This window comes from Linepithema humile, chromosome 4 (genome assembly GCF_040581485.1).
Source record: "Linepithema humile isolate Giens D197 chromosome 4, Lhum_UNIL_v1.0, whole genome shotgun sequence".
NCBI lineage: Eukaryota > Metazoa > Arthropoda > Insecta > Hymenoptera > Formicidae > Linepithema > Linepithema humile.
In genome coordinates this window covers 6,495,480-6,517,123 of record NC_090131.1, presented here as the reverse complement: position 1 = coordinate 6,517,123, position 21,644 = coordinate 6,495,480, and the positions used below count along the sequence as shown (strand labels likewise).

General features: G+C 37.0%; 3 protein-coding genes across 13 annotated transcripts in view; 1 reads left to right on the top strand and 2 right to left on the bottom strand.

Annotated features, from left to right (window-relative positions):
* The window catches only part of hlk (hulk), a 31,108-nt gene extending 19,350 nt beyond the window's left edge, over positions 1-11,758 (bottom strand). For 6 of the 8 annotated variants that reach the window (XM_012376376.2, XM_012376378.2, XM_012376381.2 and 3 more), the window contains exons 1-4: positions 11,413-11,758; positions 3,083-3,265; positions 2,728-2,868; positions 749-784 (exon numbers count right to left, since the gene is read on the bottom strand). In XM_012376376.2, coding sequence (XP_012231799.1) covers positions 749-784; positions 2,728-2,868; positions 3,083-3,265; positions 11,413-11,758 — 706 coding nt within the window. Of the gene's footprint in view, positions 1-748; positions 785-2,727; positions 2,869-3,082; positions 3,266-3,627; positions 4,072-11,412 lie in introns of those variants that run through there. The other 2 variants (XM_067353476.1, XM_012376377.2) reach the window with 2 other exon arrangements.
* Positions 11,759-11,979: 221 nt separating this feature from the next.
* cn (Kynurenine 3-monooxygenase cn) lies at positions 11,980-16,442 on the top strand. Of its 4 annotated transcripts, none has more exons than XM_067353495.1 (12): positions 11,980-13,051; positions 13,612-13,681; positions 13,942-14,132; positions 14,235-14,283; positions 14,615-14,761; positions 14,841-14,928; positions 14,986-15,157; positions 15,413-15,541; positions 15,632-15,721; positions 15,855-15,995; positions 16,090-16,251; positions 16,308-16,442. In XM_067353495.1, the coding sequence occupies exons 1-12, from the start codon at positions 13,001-13,003 to the stop codon at positions 16,374-16,376; spliced, it is 1,359 nt and encodes a 452-aa protein (XP_067209596.1). In that variant the 5' UTR covers positions 11,980-13,000; the 3' UTR covers positions 16,377-16,442. The 4 variants fall into 4 exon arrangements, with proteins under 4 accessions (XP_067209596.1, XP_067209595.1, XP_067209597.1 ...); XM_067353494.1 differs by having other exon boundaries at positions 15,290-15,541; XM_067353496.1 differs by lacking the exon at positions 14,615-14,761 and having other exon boundaries at positions 15,290-15,541.
* Positions 16,324-21,466, bottom strand: LOC105677647 (diacylglycerol O-acyltransferase 2). The gene is made up of 6 exons (XM_012376402.2): positions 21,169-21,466; positions 19,194-19,490; positions 18,472-18,746; positions 17,881-18,067; positions 17,423-17,622; positions 16,324-17,282 (listed from the first exon to the last, which is right to left on the bottom strand). The coding sequence occupies exons 2-6, from the start codon at positions 19,418-19,420 to the stop codon at positions 17,122-17,124; spliced, it is 1,050 nt and encodes a 349-aa protein (XP_012231825.1). The 5' UTR covers positions 19,421-19,490; positions 21,169-21,466; the 3' UTR covers positions 16,324-17,121.
* Between the last annotated feature and the right edge of the window lie 178 nt (positions 21,467-21,644).

Sequence of the window (21,644 nt, the reverse complement as noted above, 5' to 3'; positions counted from 1 at the left end):
TATTTGAATTAGCCAAGAGAACCATACTTCAAAGCGCTAATAAATAATAAAAAAAAAAAAAAAAAAAAACGGAAGAAAACTTGGAAAGCTTCATGTTAGTCGATTCTTTATCAATTACATGATTAATTCGTATCAATTGCTAAACACAATTTCTAAGAAATTTCATCAGAGTATCCATCGTATGTTCGAAAAACGTTCGAGAGTGAAACGTGTGAAATGTAAAGGCCCTTGCCGCTCCATTGACATCCGATTTTCTCCGCGCACCGTATCCCTCTGTCGTTGCGCACACATTGGAGCGAAGTGCTGCAGGGGGATGATGCGATAGATACAATTCTGAATAATCGATGAATACGCAGAGTTAAGGGAGGTGTTTGAAAGAAACACATTTTGTCAAGGGTGAACGGGTTTCAATATGTCGTCACTCCGAATGATGCACTCGCGAAAAATCACTTCCTCGCGCACAAGAGAGAAAAAAAAGAGAAAACAATTTACTTTTAGCGAAGCGAAAAAAAAATCGTATGATTCTTCGCTCTTGTAATTTAATATAATTGCAGTGAGGGATTAGGCGTTTAAAAAAATTCACTTGAAGCATTGCGATGGTGGCAATTGCAAAGTGATCTTTCGTTAATGCGCCAGTCGATAATTGGATGCATGTAGCGGTGTGTATGTGTGTGTAAAGCAGCATGAGGGTGTAGATGCTTTGTCACAGGTGGAGAGAAACATCGATCTCTTATAAATATGTACTTACTAGAACCGGCGCCCGCACACCGCTCCGTGTCCGGACCTATCCGTATCAACACACACAAGAATTTTCACATATATGTATTATTTACAAGTATGTTGTATGTTATATCGAATCGCAAAGTGAGCGACATGATCACTTATCCTTACATGACGATTTTATTATTTTTATTAATGTGAAATTGTAAATTACGATAATGGATCTGCTACATCGATCCAGCTTCTCACTTTGCGATTTGATATTTGAACTCGATAAACATCGACACGAACAATAACAAAAGACAAAAACAGTAGAGACAATAGAGAGTAGAGACTTTACAAAGGTAGACAAACCGATATAGACAGTACACTTTGTACAGAGAACAGTTATTGCTCTCGATTAACAGAATGTTATGTTTTAACATTTGATTAGTTGGTAAAATCGATCATTAGACACAACGAGAAAAAAATATTTCTTTCTGAAGTTTTCTTTATGAAATTAGAAGAACCATGAAACTGTACACGATAATGCATGTGCAATATATGCCAAACCAACCGTATCACCCGTTAACATCAGATTTTTGAGATCACTTAAAGAAAATCTTTATACCAAAAAGTCAAAATAGTTTTTAAATGGGAAGTATTTAAAGTTGACAATCAGATTGTAAAAGATTCACGCGCTTAAGCACTGATTGATCGTACCTCGACATTTTGATATAAAAATTTTTGTCTTCAAATGACCTCAGAAGTCTGCTATTAACAGGTCGTACGATTGTTTTGAGACACTCTGTACATCTAAATACAATGAAGAACTTCGTGATAACGGCGGAAAAAGATCTGAGCCGTCTCGTTAAAACTGCCATTTCACTAATCTATTGTTTAGAAATAAACGTGCATATTGCGGAAGTCCTTGAAATTGTAATCAATTCACGGAAAAGTTAATCGCAATATTTTTATAACGAGCACAACTTCGTCGCACACGAGACGTACACAAATGATTAGTGAGACGTCGGATATTAACGAGTTAAATGAACGGTAGGATGTATGGATGGAGGTCAGGGTACATTACGTAGCATTGCTGTGTATCCGTTGATTTTTGGCGCCGACTGACACGATTACTAGCCTAGAACTTAGTTTCAGGAGCTTAGGTTTCGAACGAGCGGGAATCTCACGAGGTATACGGATTGTGTTATGTTACTTTGAAAAATTGTTTCGAAAGCATCAGCTGAGACCAATCACATCCTGGGAATATTCATGTTTCTGTCATTACTTGAAAAATCCGTAAACTTATTTTAGGTCAGAATTGAGGACGTCTAATTAGGCGCGAGCGACCACTTTGCTCTGAATTTTCTCAATTCTTTTTTTTATATTGTGGGAATTATTGTACTCAAACACCAAGACTTTTGGTGTATTCGTTATTTTTTACGTCCTACATATAACAATTCCGTGAGGAGCGTTTTATGGTTCCGCAGAGAGAACAATTTTTTAAATAATATTTCCTAATTTGATTATTTTAACTGTTACCATTTTACTGCTTATTAAAATTGTCTCTATTTGATTTCTTAAAATTAAACACTTCGACGACTACAATAAAAAGTACTGAAAAATTGGAATTTTTTATCAAATTTATTTTTACAATATTTTCTTTTTAAATATAGAAATGTAAGAACTTTGGAATATAATTTATTTTCTATTATTTTATATTTTAATTAACATGTAGATATAAAATCCTTCAATTTCCAGTGAAAAAAATCCGGAAAACGCTTGTATCTAAAAATGCAGATACTTTTTATCGATGTCGTCAATTTGTTTAATTTTTCAAAGTAATATCCTACGTTTTACATGGAATTTCTTTGGAAAACATTTCACAGCGAGACAACATGCTCGATATTTTACTGGAAATAATACATTAAACATTGGAGAACAACGGAGAACGTGTTCCGGATAATTGCGTGCGATCTTCCGAAGTATAATTTATTGATTTATAAGTAGAAGAAAATAACTTACAGAAAAGAACCGCCACGAAGTCCGTATCCTCGACAATTTTCGTCAGGATTTTTGCGTTAACTTCTTCGATGCGATCCGGTAAATCCATCGCTTCCAGACTCGTGAGAAAATCCAATACATTTTCCTCGTCCATCAGGTCACCTGAAAAAAACATGTTTTTGTTTTGTTAGATACAATCGATTACACAATGACTTATTTATAGAAGATGAGTACTGTTGTTTATTATCTTATTGCATCGCAGTTGATTTTCAAATCAACAAATTTTGTATTATTATTCATTACTTTAGAGCAAATTATTTTGCGTTTAGACGTTTATTAACGGAGAACTTTGCAAACAATTGAAGAGAAAACTTACCATCGTATATAATTGGTTCTTTCTCGCGGAAATACGTAAGAGCCGGGAAATTCTTGATACCATATTGCTTTGCCAGTCGTTTATCGTTGATCTTGACAAAGTCGACTCCAAAGTGGTCTGTATCGTCGTCGATTTTCTCCAGTTCGGCCAGGACCTTGTCGCATGTAGTGCAACTCCGAGCGTCTATAAAGAAATCATTATCATATAATTATTATTTAATCGAGGAAAGCAGCATCGCGAATGATAAGAAGCAAGGATATAGAAATGCGCGGTAATTATCGGCTAAAAATGCAAGTGTAGCAACTTGATTGAAATCTGGGCAGGTTAAGCGAATTTCAAGAAAGTGCTAAGTGCACTGAACACGGAGATGTTTATTGGAAGTGAAAATATGTAAATATATAAATTGAACGTTTGGCACAAATTAAACTGAATTACATTCCGCTCTTTATTTTGAGTGCTCGCTTCACTTCGAGCGGACGCTTCACGTGACTGCGAGAGAAAATCGATATTTCTTCTTTGCGCATTTTTATCCTTATCGCTCTTGCCTTGGCAGTCGCGTGCATTCTTGGCGGGCTGCGCTTCATTCGAGCGTAGAGGCAGAACCGCTGCTTCTGCGGCAACTGCGGCGGCGGTGGCGGCGACGGCAGGTGTTGGGTTACAATCATTGGCTATAGTTATCGAGATGTTTGCCCCCGCGATGGTTTTCCTCGCTCTTGGTCAACCACCGTCGCGTTTCGCATCACGCGAGAACCTCGATTACACCTCGCGGTAACGTCGATGATAACGACAGCGAAGCAATGCCGCGCGCATCCTCGCGTACACGTTTCGCGCGCCCCGCCATTTTTGGTGGCGACTTCCTCAGAATAGAGCTAGAAGAAACAGGAGAGGTGGTTTCCGATTCTCTTCCCCTCTCTTTCTGTTGTCTTCTCGCTCGCTCTCGGCTCTCACTCTCTCGCTTTCGGTTTGTCTGCATCTGTATTCGTTTGTGGAAGCGGCCTCTCTTTTCGTTACGCTTCTTTGCTTCTGTGCGATCATGTATATCTGCCTCTCTCTTCGTTTCTTCTCTCTCAGTCTCCTTTTTTTCTCTTTCTCTCTCCTTCTTTCTCTGTCTTTCTCTGTCTCTCTTTCGCCTCTTCGTTTCCCCGTCACCAAGAGTAATGCAATAGCATTTGGTTAACGGACACCCCCGCGAAACGTTTGGCAGAATGGTCTGACTAAGAGGCACAAGGTGAGAATGAGATATGCGAGAGAGACAGAACGAAGGAATCCTCGAAAAGTCGTGCCAGATAAATTGGACCGTGTCCACCGATTGCTGCCGTAATAATCGAAAGTCAAGAGAAATTGGGCGACAACCCAATTAGCGAATACGGATAAAAAAAGGTTCGGCGAACAGATGCTCGCGGAAAGGACGAGTAATCGTTGTCTTCGATCAATTGGCTTACCGATTAGCGATCAACAAAATATTTTATGGGATTTTGTGTCTCGTAAGTTGAAAATGTATTGAGTGAATCATTCGAAAATCCCACGTACAGCTAGTCTCACAATCAAGGAACTTTCAGCGGTGAATCACGGCGGCTAAGTTACACATAGCTTGATCGAGATTTCTGATTTTTATTGAACATCATTATTTTGCGCCGAATTTCTAAAAATAATTTTATATGGAATAAGTTTAAAAATATGATATTCTCATTCGTTTTATTCTCGAAAAGAATCACCGCGAAACGGGACGAAATGCAGGGCATCGCGCGAATAAATATAAAGTACAGCGTTGTAAACAAGCCTATATTTTTATCACTCATCCGTTTTACATTTCGCTGTGCCGAAATTGTTGAGAGAAGAATGAAAATACGATGCGATGCGTTGGAATCATTTGCAAATCTGTCACCGCGGAGTGGAAACCGTGCGAATTAAACGTATAAAATTATCTTCTAAAAGAAATGGGCAGTAATGTACGAATGGATGCAATGTCACGCACAAATGAGAGATGCATTCGTCAACATCACATGTAATTATTTCACGAACAACAACAGGCAGCACTTCGCGTTTGCGCTATTGCCTGCGAGTGAAGACGACAGGTGCGCTTTTAGAATTATTATGCTCGTCGTCGCATCGGCAGTTGCCATGAGGCGCGACAATTAACTAAATTACGTTTGTCTCTGGCGAATAATGGTATATTGGAGGCGTTTGTTGGTTGACCTCGACATTCGGATTAGTTTCGATTGATCAGCTGCGAATTCAATGTAATAAATCTTCACGATTATCAATTGATTCCAATCGGTAAGCGCTCAGAGATCTCATCTCCATCTTCTCAACATGTAAAGATGATAAAGAATCAAATGCTTTTTTACAAACGAATCGGAAAAAGGATAAAAACAATCACGTTAAAAAAACTGCGTGTCATACACAACTTAACGATCAACTAAAGAAACTGATTTTACTTCAAAAAGCCGCAACAATTATAAAAACATCACTTTACTCTCCATTTATAAAAAAAAATTAATTTTTTCATAAAAAATACATTTCTTCTGCTAGCAATATGATTAATTAACGATGGGAATGATTTGCAGAAGGAATCGTAAAGTGTCTTAATGTGTGTGTGACACACATTGCGCCCACTAATTTTTATTGTAGAAAGTCCTTTTTTTAAAGTAAAATCAGTCTCATTATTTGATCATCGCACAGTGTACGCCGCCGCTATACGAGGAAGAGAGATGACGAGATCGAACGACGGCCAGTGCCTGGTTTACGAGCCACTAAAAATACAAGAACGAACGGCCTCGCCCATACCGCCTTCGTCGTCGGCTTCTCGTCTTCGTCGCCGTTGTCCGCGGATATCTCCGCCAAGGGCGCCCCTCGAGATGCTCCCGTTTACAATTATGTGGAGTAACGACCGACAGTATGTAAATTAAGACGGACCGCGGTGTCTTGCCGTTAGGACACACGTTTGGCTCGTGATCGTCGCTGTTTTCCGCTAAGCGCGCATGTAGGGAAAATCCGATTAGTACAAAAGAGACTCCTCTCGAGATATGAGAGAGTGGAAGGAAATACATTGCCTCAATCCCGAAATTCCGCCGAAATAACGAGACGCTCCCAAGTAAAGTGGAGTAACAACATAAATAAACCACCAGGCATATAATGTGCAAACAAACCGCCGGTACGAGGCATAAACGTAGAAATAAATTGCGCTAATCATCACTGTATATTTCGGTTTGTATCGCATATGGATACACGAACATGTATACTTTTCTCGAATAGAGATTGTTTCGAAGATATTTCGTGGTTAACAGCAAAAAATCATAAATTATTTTTTCCCTCTAGTTATTTAATTAATACGATTAGAATTGTTTATTTTTCTTGCTTGGGGTTTCAAATTCTGCGATAACAATAAAATGGAATCTAATCAATTCGTTATTATTCTATCACATGTTTCCATTTACATTTCTTTCAATTTGCACGTTTATTATATTTTCTCAAATTGATATCAATATCGCTATGGAATTGCGTCCGTTATTAAACACATTTTGCTGATATAACCTTCCCCCAGAAATAGAAGACAAAATGTTCACGGCAGCGCGCCTCGCGATCGAATAAGACTAATCGTCGCACGTGCGTGGAATGTTTCCGCTCTATTCGTGAGCCGTTCTTCACTCGCGCGAATTTATCTATACGGGAGCTCGAGCCGCCCATGCAATGGCCCAAATTGCTGTTACGCTTTGAAAATCGCAAGCGTAGAAGAGACATCTCTTTTTTTTTTTTTTTAAAAAAAAGCACGTGAGTTACGATCGAATCGATCTGCAGAGTTCTTCTGGTTTATAGGTTTCTAATTTTGCATTGTAACTGTATTGAATTACAATGTCAGAAGCGGAAAATCGTATTTACAACTTTTCTTGTACGTCGAGATAAATCACTTTCTCGCTGTCACTCGCATTTGATAATTTAAATTAGCAAAGTTTAAAAAAAGTTATTTTTAATTGCTTCCTATTTTGCATTTCTAGCAAAATGTAGAAACTAATTTTTAAAGACTATACAATTCAAAAATAAAGAAAAAATTGCATGATGTATTGTATGTATGTATACATATAGTATCTATTTATACATATATGCATATATTTTGTAAATCCATTGACCAGACGGTTCTAGGAAATGGGCCATGTGTACATGCGGAATAAGTGTTTCACAGCGGCGTGACGCAAAGGCGGAAGAAACATCCCGCATAGCGGATATGAATAATTTTAGATTTCTGGCCGAAAGGGTGTCTAGGGCTCTCGAAACGCTGAGCCACCAACGCTATCGTTACATTAAGAATGCATCGTATGAATTTCGTTTTCGTCGAAAAAATGCGATAAAAAATAAAAATTTAGAATAGTTAAGAATATTATGTCAGAATTAATCAAATCATTTTTCTCTCAAATATTTTATCAGATTTAACTCCCACACTTTTTTTTAGTCATCTTGTTGCCGCGGATCATATAAATACAATGCAATTAAATTATTTCGAATATTAGGATTCTTAACATTCAGCTTTCAATTTGCTTACGTTTGTCGCTTTTGATGACCTAATTCAGGAAAAATATGTTTATAAACGTCACACGGTTGCTCTAATTCAGCGAGATATCTTTAAACAGCGATATTTAAAGGATTGCAAATTTTAATTTTATTTTTTTTAAACATAATCAAATAATTGTGTTTACTTTATTTGCTATTAAATGATATTAATCAATATTAATCAATGGATTAATTAGCACTAGATTTTTTGACAAATAGTAATATTTAACGATATTAATATTCCAATCAAACTTATATAGATCTATCTTACGATTCTATTCAAACAGCGACATATGATAACATGTGTATTCTTCAATAATGATCCCGAGTTATCATTTTAACTCATATAAACCAAACGATAATCTAGGGGAAAAGAATTCGACACAAGCGTACGGCGACACGAGCCGCGAGGACGCCGCAGCTGGAAATAGGTTCGACGCGAGAGCTCGTCGTCTGGGTCCTCCGACGCTTCGCCAGTCGATTCTATCGTATTTCGATAACCGTCCTCCTTCTTTCCTTCTCCGGCTCTCGAAATATAATTCTTCAGAAAGTATCAATTTTATGAAACGATCCCGCCGTTACGTTCCAATAACTCTTTCAACAATTTTCACGATTCTCGCTTCGATTTTTCGATCGCGAGAAAAGGATAATTCATGGAAGCAAGTAGTGGGATTTTAAGCGATCCTAAGATAGTAAGCGCAAGCCCGGTGTAATTACGAAGCTAGGAAAAAAATTTCATCCATCGGCGACGGCGCACAGGCGGAACCGAGGACGCGGCGTCTGGAAATAGGCTCGGCACGCGAGCTCGTCCGGGTCCTCCGCGGGTCCTCCGGGGTCCTCCGATCGCTTCGATACGGCTCGATATTCATTTCGAGTCTCATAGCGGTCGGCGAACAGGTCTACGTTTCGCGACGACGAGCCGAACGCGATCTGCGATGCGCAGGGTGGTCGCGGCTGGGACGGCATTATGTTTTCAGCGGCGACGATAGCCGAGAGGGGTTCAGTGGTAAAGCGCGAAAATAACTCCAACGTGTGCTAAAAGCGGCGTCCACCGGAGCGCCAGCCTTGCTACAGCGCGATTTAAGAAGCGATGCGAAATCTACCGACGATCATCCTTCGCGTCCGCGAAGATTAATCTTGAATTCTAGAAATGCGCTTCGGGCTTCGATTCCGCCTGGACCGCATCTTCCATATCGCGAGGGCGCGATAGTGTTGGAAAGTCCGAAGCCCGATCTCCGTTACGGTGCAACAAGTGGCTTTATGTCACGCGTGTTATTGTAATCTCAATTTAGATTCAACCCGCCCTTCATCCTGCATCTGTGTCGTGTTGTACGCGCGACTGAAACTGCAGAGAATATTGAATTTCGAGAAACAGTGTATTTTGAGTCGACGCGGTAAAGAGTTTGTGCTTACCGCCGCGACACGACGCACGCTGTAGCGGCCGAAAATCCGGGATCGATTATATCACGCGGTATTACGAAAAGATGATTCAAGAGAAAATCGTGGCAAGCGTGCCCGGTTCTCAGGCGAGTGATACGCAGACCGGCGAACAGGTTGTCAGGAATTCGATCTCGAGTCGTTCCGGAAATCTCGCTCTCTCTTGCCTCGCCTACAAGATATATGCGCCATATATAACGTTCTTTATATTCTTTTCGATTTTTTATTGACATTTTCTTAAAGTTCCGCGATCTTCAATTTTTCTGCAAGCATTTTCATTCAAGCATAAATATAATTTACGAGAGCAAGCTTATATCTTTTAATTTTTATCAACTTCGCGCGATTGCGCACTAAATTGCACTTAATCGCGCAGCGATTGACACAAACATGGTTTTACAAAAATAGTATTACAAGCGCATCTGAAATTCGACGCAGAGCACGTATTAACATTATCATCATCCGCTCACTTCTGCATCTTGCTATGCGTCACGCTAATGAGTCAGTTCTCGCTATATGTATTTCCTGAGTCAAGCAAGCAAACGCTCTGGACCTGTCTTTCCCCGATTTTAATTCGAAACTCGCACAGTACAGTACTTAAAATTCCATCCCTTAAAGCCACGTGATTCAGTACTTCGAATACTCTAAAGACACATTTATAAGACTTGATCAAACGTAGATTTGCTTAAGATCGTGAATTTATCCTTGTAAGAGAAAGAGACATTCCCAGACATTTGATTTGTCCATTGAAAAAAAAAGGAAGATTCTCTTACATCAATTACCTTTCGGCAGCTTCGAAAAGCGTGCATTTGGCTTGCTGCCACATGAGATATGACCTTCGATATATTCAGCATATGACAATTCAATATCGATGCAATAACAAATTTTCCAAATGGAAACCGTTTGATTTATTTTGATAGTTTTTATGGGCGATTAGCGGAAGATCGTTATAACACTGAAAATAAATGAAGCGTTAGTCTGTTAGACTAGCAAGCTCGGCGGGCTACCTCGAGACAGACTGTCCTACTGAGCGGTCGTAGCACTTGGCAGGAGGAGAGGATTTAATACCTGTTAATTCTCACGTGAGGGCAATTTGCGGGCGTATAACTATCGTTTGTGAAGCGTGCACATCAACAATACCGGAAAGTAATGCCTTATGAAGCCGTGATTGTTTAAAAAAATCCGTACTTCTCGCTTAGCATTGCTTCTTTTATTTGCTGCATATAGAACGGTCTCAATGACGAACGGTATTCCGTAACTCGGACTGTGGCTTTCATCGACACCCACTCGCGTTATATAATATACGTGAGCCCGGAAAATGCTAATGCGTTTTCACGGTTAACGAAAATAAATCACTTTAATGCCATAACGAGCGAAGGAAGATCGCAGAAAACCGTGCGTCGAATGTGACAATTAATTTTACTGGGAAATGAATATGGAAAACTTTGAAAGATACCCGATTGGATAGATGTATATCTAGTATCAGTAAATAAATTTCTTGCTTTTTAAAAACATCTCAAGAAACTACGCATTGTAGCATCATAATTCGCCGAGTTAAGATTTTACATTGAATATTTTATTAGTTTGCTGTTGATTTTCACGTTGTGTTGCTTTCTATTTATCACAACACTATTGCGTACGTCATTTTGGTTTTAATCATTTACTATCACTTATAGATATTATATCTCATAAGTAAACTTTTAATTTTTGTTTAATTTTTATTGAATAATATGCAAATACTGATTATCGCCTGCAGTGGTATCGCATCATTGATTTGAGATGGAAAAATTTTTTTTTTATCAAAAGCACATATGCCTATGCTTATGTATTGTCATTTTCTTATGCGCGGATAGGAAAATAAGAATGGCGAGTCATGCGGGGCGTCTAGCATCCCGCTCAAGTGCCAAACCGCACGATTTGAAACGTGAGTTCGATGTCGATACGAATTTAGATGCGGGGAGCTCTATATTTCGCACAGTTCCATTCGCGCGACCGCCGCGCAATTTTATAAGAAATTCCATCATCATCATTTTTAGCAAATGAATAAAAAAAAAAAAAAAACATCACGGCATTGACATAATTCCTGAGCACGTTCGATTCGCGTACTCATTGTAAAAGCTGAACTATTTTCCATTATAAATTATTAATGCAAAAAAATTCTTTCTCAGATGAATTCGCGTATCATGAATCCGAGGATCGCGCCATACCTGTCGCGCGCTACTCGCTCCAGAAAAGACGCGCTCATCACGACGATCGCGGTGCGACGCCGCGGTCCGAACGCGATAAGATCGAACGATCGCGGTTACATCAGCAGCGACAGGATCAGCAGCAGCGACAGCGGCGGCACTTACACCAATACACGGCAACAAAGTCCTTCTCGTTGAGGAGCCGTTCGAGTTGCTTGGCAGTGACTTCCTCGATCACCGGCTCGGCCTCCTTTTGCCTGCCGGCCGAGCCGCGGGACGAGGCCGACTCCTCGGCTTTCGTCCTTGCGGCGGCGTCAACGTGGCCCAGGAGGGCCGACACCAACGCCAGCACGGTGAGAAGGACGATCGTCGTCCCCGGATAGTCCGTCGCCGTCCTCGTCGTCGTCGTCGGCATCGCAGGGCCGCGGTTAGCAGTACTCCGCCTTCTTCTTCGCCAGCACCACCACCATCGGCCGTACCGTACCGCCGAAACGTCGTTCGCCGTCGACATCGCCGCACTGACTGCCGTACATTCGGCTATTTTTGATTTTTCGGACAGTGCCGGCCACGCAGGGAGAAACGGCGACGGCGATGACGAAGAGGACGTCGACGACGTCGACGGCGACGGTGACGTCGTCGCGCCCCTTTATGTGGCATTCCACTCTTTCCATGCATCTCTGGCGATCTGTTGGTGAATCGTATGTCAGGTTTGGTTTAATTTTTTCAAAATTGAATTGACAACAAAGAGTAAGAGCTTCGTTGTTGTCTATGCATATACAATCCGCGTTCCGCAAATGAATGAACCGCTCATCGATTGTGTTTCGATTTACCAAAAATCAGATAATACAATTATTATAACACAGTAAAATTTCTTTACCTTTTTGTACATATAAAACGATTCCTTAGGGAGGCATAATTCCAGCTTAAAATTTTTCCAGAGAGGTCATCTTTTAAAGAAATATTTACATTATTCAAAAATCTTTTATTGTTTTTATCTCATTTTACTCCGAAAATGTGTGCACAATGTTTTACACGCATTTATTCTTATTTATTTCCATCTGAATACTGCTTTATTATTCAAGGTACACTTTACTCGTGAATTGTTGCACCTATGTGGCCTGCAAACAATTAATTCTGTTATTAAAAATTCTTTTTTCTCTTTGTTTTGGATTTTTTTATTTTCGCGATATTAAAACCATTAATTTTTTTCATAGAATTATATAATGCGTAAGAATAGCTTGCCAAAAATTATGATTTAATAATGAGGATATAATTAATTAGTACCATTATTTTATCCGAATATCTCGAAATTACGAAAATCCATCGTGTCTGTTCGAAAACTTTGAGGCACATAAATAAATAAAATACACAAATTTAAATATATATGAAGGCAGAGTTACCTTCATATATATTTAGTTTGCCGAGAACAAAGTTTGTAGTCGCGTCAAGATAACGTCAATCTTGATTATGGGAATAGATTGATGTCGAAAAAGTTGATAAGAGAAATAAAGTATATCATTAAAAAAACATATATTAGAATGTTTGTTCGAGAACTTTTGAGCAGACTACGAGATACATAAATTCTCTAACAGTGTCAATTGTCTCAATAATTTCTTTGCGCGGCTTACTAGTTACTTTTGTGTTAAATCTAGACATCGATATATATGAGGTGCGAGAGGTGTATATATATGGGGTGCGTGAGGATGGTTTACTATACAGTTGATCGATAGCCGCGGTACACCACGGAATAGATATGGCAGAAGTGAAAGGAAAATCGCGTATCGCCGTTATCGGGGGCGGTTTGGTGCGTGAAATTGCAAAGAATAAATTTTCTAAATTAATTAGTATATAAGGCTCTAGTGATTAACAGAATCAAATAAAATCAGTAGGAGCGTAAAGAGCCACAATGCTAGTTCTTCGTGCGAAGATTAATATATTCGTTTAAAATTGTTTACAAACGTTTCTGCCTGCCATCAGGCCTTCTTCAGTGTACATTAATAAAAAGTAAAATTCGCTCGCAATGGTTACATAAAGTAAAAGATGTGGAAGACGTGTTAATAGTTCTTTCCAACTAAATTGTTGTTCGATAATAAAAAAGTTAGAATTGTATTAATTTGCTGATGATAAAGAACTAGTCCACGTAGAAGGAACGAGGTGGAAAAGCGAAGAACAAATAGTCTTTACATATTGAGTGTTGAGATCTTAGTCCTATAAGCAGGTTGCAACAGAGGTGCAACAATAAATTTTCTATTCTTCTTTTGTATTTATTTCAATGTAAGGAGTGCGTCGAAGGAATAAATATCCTATTTTCTATTTCGGGGAGTAAGAATATGAAAGAAAAAAATGCGATTACCTTCGTTGTAGGTTGGAGCATTAGCTGCGTGTTTCCTCGCTAAAAGAGGTCATCGAGTAGTCATCTATGAATATCGGTCAGGTAAAAGTTGCTGAAAATCTAAGTTGTCAAAGTCTAAGCATGTATATTCATCAGATTGCTAATTTTATTATTATTAGAAGTCACTATTTTTGCCACTCAACAAATGCAATATCCTAAGTCATAAAATATTTCTTTGCGATTTATGTTTGCATATTTTTTTCCCTTAATGTATTCAGTTTAACACGTTGATGAGGTTCGAATATTTAAATTTCTTAATTTGCATTAATTAAATAATCAACCTACGGTAATAAAATTTTTAGACATACGACTGGAAAACTCGCTCGGTCAGAGTATCAATTTAGCCCTGTCAGTTCGTGGACGAGAAGCTTTGAGAGCGATCGGTCTCGAGGACGCTTTAGTGAAATGTCACGGTAGTCGTATGCGTGGCAGAATGTTGCACGATAAGAATGGCAATTTGAAAGAAATTTTTTATGACAGTGTCAAAGGAAATGTGAGTATGTTCGTCAATTTATTATTTTCAATCGTATGCCCGCGCATAACTTTGCTTTACGCATTTACGCACATTAACATGATACGCTATTTTTGTATTTAGTGTATTTATTCTGTCAGTAGACGACATCTCAACGTGGTTTTGTTGGATGGTAAGTTGTTTGCTTTCTGTATTGCTCGCATAATATGAATTTGAATTACAAATAAACTTCGTCACATGATGCAGATGTATGCTCACAGCGACAAGAAATGCGAAAAAGAAATGCTACAAGATTTTTTTCTTAATTTTAAAAATAATATTTTTAATTTTTTTAAAATAATTTTTTTCCAAGATAAAATTTTACTTAAAAAATTATATTCTATACTTATTGTTTATTTTAAGCAAATATTTGTAATGATATTTGATTTCTAGATAATATTTTGATTCATTATTGTTCTCTTTAAGCAAATCTTATTTATTGAAATATATTTTATTCAAATAAGACAGAGTGCGAGTTAGTTCAGTTCGAAAAAGTTCCCTACCTTGCTTGATATCCAATGACAACGCGTTGTGCGTGAAGCCGCAAGAATTCACGTGTCTCATTTTACCGGCTTTTTTTATAAGGTCTTATGTCGCGAACATGATATCGGGTAACTAATTTGACACATAATCTAATTAAAAATGAGCAACAGTTTTGTCTCACTTTGTCAATTATAATCTTATCAATAGCCGCGGAAGAGTATCCGGAGGTGCAACTCAACTTCAACAGAAAACTCGTGGATGCCGACTTGGAAAAAGGACGAATGAAATTTTTAAAGTAAGTAATTAACGACGAAACACCGATTTTTTTCTGATTGATTACGATTTATTTTAGTATGGAAACGGGAGCGATAGAAGACGTAGAAACTGATCTGATAATTGGCGCCGACGGCGCGTACTCGAGAGTGCGAAAAATTATGGCTAAGAGACCGCTCTTTAATTATGCACAAACATACATCGAACATGGATACGTTGAAATTTCAGTGCCGTCTGGAAAAAAGAATGAGGTGAGTTAACGAATATTGAATACACTGCGCAAATTCTATCAAACTAATAGGCATTAAATAATTGATCCAGTTATTAATTAAATTAAGTTACTTCTTTATTATATAAATTTATCGATACTTTCAATTTATAAGTTTGCGATGAATGGTAATAATCTGCATATTTGGCCACGTGGTGAATTTATGATGACCTCGCTACCGAACGAGGATCGCACGTTCACCGGCAATTTATTCGCCCCGTTCTCCGTGTTCGAAAAGCTCAAGACGCCTAAGATGTTGTTGACTTTTTACGCTGAGCATTTTCCGGATCTATTGCGGCTGATCGGCAAGCAGAATTTAATAAAACAATTTTTCGCGCAAGAACCACGAACGTTAATATCGGTGAAGGTTAATCTCAATTTTCTTATACTCTATAATCGTTCATTAATTCAGTTGCGTAGATAAACATGATTCAGCATCTCTTTACGTATCTTGTAGTGTAAACCCTATCACGTCGGGAAAACTGCTCTTATAGTTGGCGATGCTGCTCACGCGATGGTTCCTTTTTACGCTCAAGGAATGAACGCAGTAAGTTACTTTATCAGATCGATATGAAAACCTAATGACTTCTCGTCGTGACATTACAGTATTTATAGAAAAAAATAGTCACAAAATACATAATCACTGTATTTAATTTTGCAATATTTTCTCTTTTTATCAGGGCTTTGAAGATATTCTGTTGCTCGATGAATTAATGGAACGTTACAATTCGGACTTCGCTAAAGTTCTGCCGAAATTTTCGGAATTACGATGCGATGATGGCCATGCCATATGCGATCTGGCAATGTATAATTATCTTGAGGTATATATGTACACTCGTGAAATTGTCTACTCTTATCCAAATATTTTGTTGTTAAATTCAAGGATAATCTGAACGCGCATTTGCAATCTTCCAGATGAGGGACTTAGTGACGAAAAAATCTTTCCTTGTTCGGAAATTTCTTGACAATTTTTTGTACACATACATTCCCAACTGTTGGGTACCGCTTTATTCCAGTGTGCACTTCACACGCATGAGTTTTCGCGATTGTATAGCTCACAGAGAGTGGCAAAATAAGGTACGATAAATAAGCAATAAAACATATTCCGTTATAAAAGGAAATATTTTTTGCAGGTATTAAGAACAAGTGTTTGGAGTTTTGGAGCTTTAATTCTCGCCATTTTAATTATTCTTTTTATATAAAGTTCTATATAAACACTATCGATTGCAAAATATTATCAGCAAATAATGACTTAACGATAATCAGAACGCAATTAATAATCAATGTGATTATATATTTCTGAAAATCACAGTGTTTGTAGCACCCTCTATTTTTAATCTGATCTAATCACATACATATAAAGTTATCTGTACATATAAAATTATGATCTAGTAATCATAATTTTAGTAATCAATCATGACTTTTTTATTATCAAAAATTGTTCAATATCGAATCAAATTATTCAATTAGTGCAATTATTCCAATTATTTCAATCGAAAATTAATTCTAAAAAATAACTTTCTACAGTTCTTTATACACTACACGTATTAAATACTTGAGCATAGGTCACATTACAAATTAATTTTATATCATAAACATTTGCAAAAAAATTCAATTTTTTTTCGAAGAAAGATTATTAACATTTGAAGAGATCATTAACATTAATTAAAACGTATGATTAGTACGATATAGGAATGCTGGATATTTAATTTGTATAGAAGATGATGATGGTGACATCATGTTACTAAATTGAATGCAATAAACATTTTTATGTGTGTTTATATCTTCTGTTCGATACTTATTATCTATATGAAATATAAAAAATCTATAAAATATTTTAATAAATGTGTAAAAAAAGTTTGCTTACATCCAACAAAAAATCACGATTCCCTCAATCCAAATTCTGAAATAACCATTTAATTTAGAATTTAAATCATCCTATATGTGTTATCCGTAGAACTCCAGGCTAGTGGTCTCCGCATTTTTTATGTATTTATGTTTATGTGTTTCGAAGAGATTAATCAAACTTTCTGTGAATTTTTTGTGATATTCGTCAATCTGCTCAGTCGTGGGTTTCTCTATTTTCGGTAACTCGATAGGATCGCCAACTGAAATATAAGAAAATATAAAATATAAAACAGATTCTAACAGAATAACAATAATAATAAGATACCAAGACTCTTGATTCTTTCATTGCATGGAATGTTAACGTATGTAACAGACTGCGAATGTTTAAAAAGAATTTTACCGACTACGGTGATGGGTGATCGTTGCGGAATTATGCCAAACGAATACTGGAAGAATCCTCTACCCGAGAATATAATAGGTGCCAGTCCTATGATATTGCGAATATAGTGTTGGATGCGTTTTACAATTGATCCTTCTGGATAGTACAACTGATTGAACAAATCCGGCTCGCCAAAGGAGAAAACAGGAACCAACGAGGTGCTGTATTACAGAATTGGATTAAAATTAAATCGCGTATTTGCACGCGATATAATTCTTGTATTATGCTCCGTATTTTTCCGTATTTTTCTGATCTAGGAACTAGTACACAATCGGAATAAATTGCAGCACAAATTTTCTTCGTGCGTGCTGAAATTGGATTAAAAGCCGCATAAGTGTAACTCATGCTGCATATGATTTCCTTGTGAGTCATATTTGCGCGATAGTACTTATCAAAAATAAAAGCGAGTAATCGCTTACCCGTGCTTTAGCGCCAATTTTACGAAGCCTTTCCTTTTGTTTAGAAGAGTGCAATAAACGCCTGGCCTCGATTCCATCGCTTCAGAAGCACCGCCGATAATGAGAATTGTAATTCTTCCGGTGTCCGGGCTTTCCGGCGGTGTTGATAGCAAGTACTCGATACTCTCCGCGTTAGAAGAGCAGGCGCCTATAAAAAATTTAATTGCGTTATTTGCGTGTATTTTTGTCGTTAGACCAAGTTCTTAATGCTATAATACTTAATAATAGCTTACTTATTCAATTATTGTCATGACATATAATGTCGATTAAAGATTTACATATAAAATAGTATTGCCTTTGCTCTCTAAAAAAATCTTTTTAATCTTATATTTCTTTGTAATGCAAAAATTATTGTAATGATTAAATTACATCTTTAAGAAAATTTAAAAAAACTTTCTTAATAAAAAATAATGCAATTTAGTTTTTTGTTTTTAATAGAATAAAAGAATTCGTTTTAAATAGAATAAAAGAATTCGTTTCTGCCATTGATTTATTACTCGCTGCGCAAAAGAAACTTAATGAATACAAGTGAGAACTGCTATAAATACTTACCCAAAGAATAAGCATATTCTCTCATGAAAGGTATTTTAAAATGTTGCTCGAGGGTAATTGGACGCATGTCCATTCCGGGGAATAGCTTTTTGCAATCTACCGCGTCTGTCCCGAAAGAACCCACAAATCCCACTGACAAAATACCATGAGGAACACAGATGAAAAGGTACGACTTCGTGGAGTCCAGATCAACCGTTTTCACTAACTTTATAGGAAAATAATTGCAAAAGTAACGCCATAATACGTTGTTTCTCGTCCACTTTAACAGGAATGAACTGAAAAACATGAGATACAGACATTTCCTAAAAATCTCTCATTAAATTTTTATTTTCGTAAGTTTTTATCACAGTTCAAATCATAAAAAAACAATGTGTATCGTAATTGATCTCGTGTATCTTTATCATACTGCTTTAAGCAATTATCTCGAATCAAAGCGATTAGGAAAATATTTAGGCGCGATAATGGAATTCAATAAAATCCCTCTTTTTGTCTCTAGTTTAATCGTACTATAATTTATTAAATTTTCTAGAAATTTGCCGATATTGTAAGCTCGTAGTATGTTAAAAATAAACGGTCTTGCATAAAATCTTGTTCTGTGTAAAGAAAAAAAATATATCAAAGTATTGTCAAAAAATAATTTTCTATTTATCTATGGTATCTTTTACATCGACTCTATCTCTATTACTTCAAAATTGACATAAAAATTAGTAGAATTGTATTACCTCCTACCACCGCGGTTGCAAGTGTCCCAATCGTAATACATCCAGACGAAATACAGTAGCACAACGTAGCGCAACGTTTGCGTGTAGAATAGAAAATAGGCCGTTAAGACAAATCCCAAAAAATCGCCGAAAGCAGTAAAAAACATCCATGTTGCGGCGACCAAAGTTTGCAGCCTCCTTTCCAACGGTATATTTAACGGCGCGAATTTAACACCAAAAATTTCCATGTTACTTGCTAAGTACTTTTTTCAAATAATTATAGACTTGATCCTTTCCTTCCCGGTTCACACTGTATTTCTGTATCAGTCGAACAAAACTCGATATTAAGAACTGCTCGATATTAAGATCTTCCGGAGGATAGATTATGCTGACTGTATCTATCATTCGTATCTGACATTTGAGTGAATACAAATCGGCTAGCAATAAGTGAACTCAAAGTCTGTTTTTAATCTATAAAAGATGAACTTTGTAATTTCGTCCTTAGCACTTCTTATAACTCGTTCTTTATGCAAGTATTAATGGATTTGCGTATGTTTAAGCATGATACGTTATTCGTTTAACAACTCGCATATTTTACGTAAGAAGAATAATATCAACCAGAATAATTACAAGCAAGAAAATCATATAAGTTATTAAGTATCTAATGAAACAATGACATTATCGAAATGTGAAAACTACAATCGCACCAAATCACTCGATTTCATTATTATCATAATTATTATATTTTTATCTATATTCAGAGATAAATGACGCGATTGTGCGTGAACAAGTCCCGTTTCTATTTCGAACATTTAAGTGGCTATAAAAGTACACTATTTCTACTCTTCCTCGTAAGAAATTGGGACAATGCCAAGTAGTACAGCCAATCCTTTGCGACATTTAAACAAATACTTCACGATATTTTACAGCTCAATCGCCTTAAGCGAACTTATATATAATTTATAATAGCTTCACTGTTATGTGTACGATAATGAGTTATTATAATGTCGTAAAGTTTTCATCGCGTGATTCGATTCGTAATATTTTAAAACAAATTATCAAACGTAGGAATTTATCGTTTAACGTTCTTATCCTTCATCATTCGTATACAGAGATATCATTTATTCTTATCAGCACGTTATCCGTAACTTCACTCTTTGATCACATTATATTTAGTTGATCATCGATATTTACGTAGATTATCATTGAATCGCGTAACTAATGCATGAAATTCCAGACTTTATGTAGTTGTTTTCAAACGTTCATTTCACGTGGCTAGGCGTGTCATTATTATCCCAAGACCTTCGAGCTTATACAAGTACAAAATAATAATAAAATGTAATCACTTTGTTGAAAATTATTCGACTTCAATTTACTTGCTTAATAAAATCGATTTAGCACACATTTCTAACTGCTCTCTTTATTTGTGTCAAGTGCGTAATAAAATCTCTCTGTCTATTCTGTGGTATATAAATACTTCAACTCGCAAACTATGAATGAAAGTTCAATGACTACTTTAAATAGAATTACCAGTGATAAAATTCTTGTTACGTATTATTAATTCTGGTCTTTCTGTGATCGAAAAGTTCGAATATTTCCATCCTTTCGTTAATTCTGACTGTTACTTTTAATTTGAATTTAAATTCACAGCTTGTACGCAAAACAAAAATTCTCTCTCAACCGGTTATTTTAATAGGTTAAGATATATATTTGAGCAGATTTTGATTTTCTGACAAGTGCATAAGATAGTAACGCTACGTAATATATTGTCACAAGAAAATAAACAGAAGAACAAATCTAATTTTTTGTGTAATAAATATTATTTTCACCGAAATTCTTCTTAACATTGACACTATCCAAACAGTCGAATCTCCGATCATCGGTAATCGATCAATCAATTCGATCATCAATCGAACTGTCAGAACTCCAAACTCGAACAGTTTCGATCACACACAATTTATTTAAATTTCTCACTGCGAATTGTATTATTCGTTACCTGTAAACTTCACGCAATCACCGGCAAAGGACTTTAGACGCTTAGGCAGACATCAGGTAGGCAAGAACGCAGGTAGAAGACTGTTTTTCTAAAGTGAGATGGCGCGTTCCATCATTAGCCACGTGTATGAAAGGCATGCATATGTATGTGTGTCTATGACGTGTGCGAATGCGTGCGCGTTTTATACACGCGCGTGGATATGTACGTAATCTTGGAAGTTTTTATTCCGGCACGTATGGCATGATATCGCGCACTTCACTGTCGGACTCGTCGCTGGGAAGAGGAAGAAATACCTCTCTGACGAATCTGGTGCGAGCGTGCGCAGCTATCTGTATTGGTCATCATGTTCTAGTGTTTAGGATTTCGTTCGAATTTTAACGTGAATCTGGCGACCATATGCTCAGCAACGTAACAATAGAATTGCGCCATTTCCTAGTAGGACAAAATTCTGTTTTCTATGAAATTTGGTAATTTTT